Raw genomic sequence first — 5,832 nt, 5'->3', positions numbered from 1 at the left:
GCCTTTCCTCTAGTCTTACACTGCTAAATTAGGGACGGCTAGCGCAGATAGCCCCTCGTGTAGCTTTGCGCGAAATTCAACAAACAAACAAACAAAGCTTTTAAAAAATATTACTTTTAAAAAATCCTAATAAAACCTTAGCCCGTTCGACAGATGGAATTGACTGCACCAGGCAGAATTCCTTTGTTTTGGAAAGCACCTGTCGAAAACACACCACAATTCTAGGTTTTATAGGGTCTTTTAAGTGCGATTTATCAATCTTTTTTAATCTCATGTCTTTTGTTTATTATCGTTATCGGTTTCTGAAACAGAAAATGTCCTCGAAAATAAAGAATCAAAATAACACAACCTAAATACTCTATTTTTCTTTAAATAACAACTAATTATCGCTGATTTTAATTCAGTAAAGCACTTTTTTTGATAATTTCAGGTAAATTTTAATATTTGTTACATATAGATGGATTTGGATTTTATTTTTAATAGAATAAACTCAAATAACCTCCCCTTTTCGTTCAATGACTTTTTGTATCTTTCTACGTGATTATGATAACAAAATGCCTACATTACTACTAAATAAATTAACAGCATAGATCGACAACTTACATTATTCTCGATTATTACTGCACCAGCCCCCCCCAGTGGCATTTACATTACTACTAAATAAATTAACAGCATAGATCGGCAACTTACAATATTCTCGATTATTACTGCACCAGCCCCCCCCCCCCCTCCAGTGGCACAGCGGTATGTCTGCGGACTCACAACGCTAAGAATTGGGTTTCGATACCCGTGGTGGGCAGAGCACAGATAGCCAATTGTGTATCTTTGTGCTTAATTACGAACAAACAATCAAATTATAGCGCCATCTTAAAACTGATTTTATTTTGTTTTTACTGTTCCCCTTTAGCTTCCATAACCGTTCCGACAAAACTATTTTGGACTATTTGTTAGATCCCGTTAGATATGACTTCAGAGTGCGACCAAAAGGTAAGATGAACATATGTATTTATCTAATAAGTTTGAATCGATCAGTATACGATACTTTGAATATCTGCACCCTTATTTATTTCCAACTAACCTCGTAGTAAATGAGAAAAAAAAAGGCGTGTGTGTGTGTTTTTCTTATAGCAAAGCCACATGGGGCTATCTGCTATGTCCATCGAGGGGGAATCGAACCCCTGATTTTAGCGTTGTAAATCTGTAGATTTAACGCTGTCCCAGCATAGTACTAAAAGTGATATGATGTATATTATTATTTCCCGCCACTACGTGAGGTAAAGAGATTCTCATTTCGAAATATATATATATATGTATATTGACACTTAGGTATAATACTAATATATCATAGGTATAATACTCTATTAGGTATATTTATTGACACTTAGGTATAATACTATATTAGGCAATCTTAAAAGAAACCGATTTAACAATTTATTAGATGGGGAATTCACTTGAAACCATCTTGTCTGTACTTCACTCGAATTCTTGAAATTGTTTGTTTATTGATTTTACAGATATATCTTTGCTATACCAATTCGTTCTACTGGATATGACCTAGTAATTAGCATACCGATTTGTGTATCAGAAGGTTCACAGCCCTTGTCTCGTTACTGAAAAAAAAAAACCTGTTTCGCATTTTGGGGCCAGTATGCCTTATAAGAATGACAGTGAAATCTCACTAATTGATTAGAGTAGCTCCAGAGTTGGCGGTGGGTACTGTTGACTACCATTCTTTTCTTTAGTTCTATCAGTTTAAAACTAGGGACAGGTAGCGCAGATAGCCTTTGTGAAGCTTTTGTACGAATATCGTAAACAAACCAAACCAATTCGTTTAGCAGTTCGGCTCGACTTTCAATCCATTACCCTGATTCTGTTTTCTTCTTAAATGTCCATAAACAAATGTAAGAAGACCAGTTAAAACATCCAAAAAACATTTTACTTCCGTTATAACTTTTTTTTTTTAATTCAACTTCTAATTTTCTTAAGAATAATTTAATTAGTCTTCGCCACACTCCAATTAGTGGTGCTACTTCTTTTTCCGAAATAATAATAAATTTTGGCATTTGTTCATGTTGATTTATTCACGTTAAAACCTTCTTTGTTGAAAAAGCAAACTCCATCCTCTTGTAAATTGGAACAGCAGTATGTCTACGGACTTACCACGCTAGAAACCGGGTTTCGATACCCATGGTGGGCAGAACATAGATAGTCCATTGTGTAGCTTTGGGCTTAACCTCAAACTTTTTGTAAATTGTCTCTTTTAGTTCCTAAGTAAAAGGGTGTGTGTGTGTGTGTTTTTCTTATAGCAAAGCCACACTGAGCTATCTGCTGTATCCACCAAGGGGATCGAACCCCTGATTTTAGCGTTCTAAATCCGAAAACTTACCGCTGTCCCACAGGAAGAGATATAGATATACACAGTTGAACATTGTAATTTACTTACATGAGATATTACATTTGTGTCTTCCCTTTAACAATAACTGTTGTTATTATAGAAATAGGCTACTTTAAGTGAAGAAAGAAATCTATGGTGTGCGTACAAAGGAAAGACTGTTCAGCTTAATCTTATTATACGTACCCTTTCTTTGTGTTTTTACCAAACTCTCATAATTTGGAATAAACACCAACTTTCCTCGATGTCTTGCCATTTCATTCTCTTTGCATCTGGACCAATCTGAGAATCGCGAATTCGAATTCCCGTCACACCAAACTTGCTCGTCCTTTTGAGCAGTGGTGGGCATTATAACGTAACGGTCAATCCCACTATGCGTTGGTAAAAGAGTAGCCTAAGAGTTAGCGGTGTGTGTTGATGATTAGCTGCCTTCCCTTTAGTCTTTCACTGCTAAATTAGGAACGGCTAGCGCAAATAGCCTTCGTGTAGCTTGCGCGAAAGACTAAAACAGGTGACTCCTTCAAGTCCCTACTGACCGATTGACTGACAGCGCACTACTGGTTAAAACAGGTGACTCCTCCAAGTCCCTACTGACCGATTGACTGACAGCGCACTACTGGCTAAAACAGGTGACTCCTCCAGGCGGCCTTCGGCTCCTTTTCGGGGAAATGATTCCCGACTAATTTTGGGAGGGCTTGACCAATATCTTTATTTTTTCACAAATGAACAATTTAATCAAGGATAAAACAAGAAACGTCGTACACATTAATCAAAGGCGAGTTTCGTAAAAGATCACAGAAAATGTACTGAGAGGTAGTAGCAATACTAGGATTTTTAACACGTAACAAACAGAACGAATTGGAAATTTTAACCTTGTGTGTACGTGAGTTAAATGGCTATGTCAGAGACCCCTAGGATTCAGGAATATTTATCCTTACTTTTGAACTACTGACCAAGGAGAATGCGGCTACTTGGGCGCACCCGACTTCACAAGCCTTCGTCTGTTTGTTCGTTTGTTGAAACCGATTGACTGACAGCGCACTACTCAGTAGGGACTAAAATGACTTCACATAAGGGACGCTTAACGTTGCAATTTTTACTGTCGTGGCGTCAGTAAAACGTGCGCATGCCATGAATTACTAGAAGAATTACGTACTCTGTACGCTACAACACAGTGTGACATATGAACTTCAAAAGCAAGAAATAATACTACTTGTTACTCTTAATTTTGGTTTTATTTACTTTTGAAAAGGAAGTACATCTAGTTTTTAATCTTCAAAGACTTGTGCTCTGCATCATCTTGCGTGTGTAAGACGTTTTCATCAAGGGGTGGGAATGTGTGAGCTTATATGCTATGCGCGATATATTCTTGCAGTGCTTTGATTTCTCAGCTTATTTTGTCAAAATTTCGCGCCAAGCTACACCAGGGCTACATGCACATAGTTGTTTCTAATTTTGAGCTAATAGGCCAGAGGAAAGTTAGCTAGTCAACAGTCCATCATCAACTCTTGATCTACATTTTTCTAATAGAATAGTGGGATTTTACTGCCACTCTTATAGAGCATCACCGCTCCACGTAATCCATAAGTCTTCAGACTTGCAGTTCGGTCACGATAACCACTAGGCCATAGTTAGCCTTCTCAGATTAGTAATGAGGTTCTAATACAATTAAAGCATACAATTTAAATAATTATCGACTTCAAACTGTGCAATATTTATCAAGTTATAAAAACAGATTTTTTTTTTCAACTTTGTTTCATTTGTAATCTAGATGAAACGATCGTTAACGTCACAGTGACTCTCCTCACATTGTCTTCTCCAGACGAATCAAGTTTGGTAAGCAGTGCCATTTATCTTTACGAAACTAGTGCCATCTGTAGTGTTTAAACTCAAATTGCACGGATAAAGGTTCATCGTTATGTAACATTTTAGCAGTTTCATTTTATGAATAAAAGCAGTGATATGATGCAACGAAAGAATAAAATGACCAGGCGCTTTTGAAGAGTGAATCGGAAACGTGCAAAAACCACGTGCTCTTAAAATTACAAGTCTATTTCTGCCCGCCACCAGAGTAATTTTTTTAATTAAATATTACAGAATAAACACTGAATTTCTTCAGTGCTGGTGAATAATCTGAAATGATCAGGTTATATATAAACACGTGTATGATAGGATGTAGTCGTATGAAGAAAGGATAACATATTTATTCATGTATATATATATATATATATTAAAACTTTATGACACAAAATATTTGATTAATTTTTATTCTTATTTATTTATTTTATACTTCAGCGGTATGAAGTGGAATTTTTGTTGCATCAGGTTTGGGAGGACCCAAGGTTGAAGTATAATAATGAAGGCCGACATAAAAGTTTGAATGCTTTAACACATGCTGGTAAAATATGGATACCGGAAACGTATTTCATCAAACATGGCGACTTCAAGTATCCCCTGGTTCCAGTCCACATCACTCTCCGGGTCACTCCAGAGGGCGTTGTCCAGTATACTCAAAGGTAGAAGAAAATCGGGAAACTGTGATTTCCATGAATGTTTATCATTTGGAACATACTAAGTAACTTGTTCCTGAATGTTAGCCTCAAAATCACTTGTAAAATGTGTGAAAAAAATTCAGAATAATTTATATGCCATTTTGTGAGTTTGGTTTAATTAGGTGGTTTTGTGTTTCAATGTTAGCCCCAGACCAAGTGAAACTAACTTTCAAACTTTACATAATGATTTATAAGCCCCTTATTTGTATGTAACCATTTGGTACGAACAAACCTGTTCCCTACATTTTCATATCCTCTACAGTAAATACTTGCACAATTAACATTAATTTCGGGGTCTCTTTTATGCGGAGACTGTTCATCATTGACACAGGGACCAATATTTGCTCATTTATAAGCTGAGGCCCGAAATTAATATTCATAGTTCTACAAGTACTTTACTGTTTAGTCATTTGCACGGGCGTCCGCAGAACTTTTTCCAGGGGAGGGGGGGGGCAAGGTATTGTGAAGTGAATAAAAAAATTCATATACATATACTGAATAAATAAATAAGTTTCTCATTTTCCAGGGGGGCAAGTGTCCTCTGCCCCCACTCTCCCTGCGGACGGCCATGGTCATTTGGTACTTGATTCAATAGTGTGTGCTTAAATTTTAGGGGGAAAAAAATTGGAAACTAATGCCTTTTTTTTTCTTTCAAAAAATTTATAAGTTACTTCTTAAATTTATTTCATAGGTACTTACTAAACAATATGTGCTAAAATATTAGCCCACAAATACTTGAAAATAATATCATTTTTATTTTCCCAAAATGAGTTATAAGCTACTTTTTCAATTTATTCATTTGGTAATGAATTTTACTTGATGAATTTTATTTAATTTAATGAATTTTATTTGATGAATTTTATTTAATTTAATGAATTTTATTTGATG

At 35.9% G+C, this 5,832-nt stretch overlaps 1 protein-coding gene across 1 annotated transcript in view; it reads left to right on the top strand.

The window, feature by feature from the left end:
* Positions 1–5,832, top strand: part of LOC111086484 (glutamate-gated chloride channel-like) — a 70,617-nt gene that overhangs the window by 56,839 nt on the left and 7,946 nt on the right. Inside the window, exons 3-5 of the mRNA XM_022389523.1 lie at positions 908–987; positions 4,164–4,228; positions 4,688–4,908. Of these exons, the coding sequence (XP_022245231.1) occupies positions 908–987; positions 4,164–4,228; positions 4,688–4,908 (366 nt within the window). The remainder of the gene's footprint in view (positions 1–907; positions 988–4,163; positions 4,229–4,687; positions 4,909–5,832) is intronic.

Source organism: Limulus polyphemus, unplaced genomic scaffold, assembly GCF_000517525.1.
Source record: "Limulus polyphemus unplaced genomic scaffold, Limulus_polyphemus-2.1.2 Scaffold1138, whole genome shotgun sequence".
Lineage (NCBI taxonomy): Eukaryota > Metazoa > Arthropoda > Merostomata > Xiphosura > Limulidae > Limulus > Limulus polyphemus.
The sequence above is the reverse complement of the archived record's forward strand: the minus strand, read 5'-3'. Positions and strand labels throughout refer to the sequence as shown.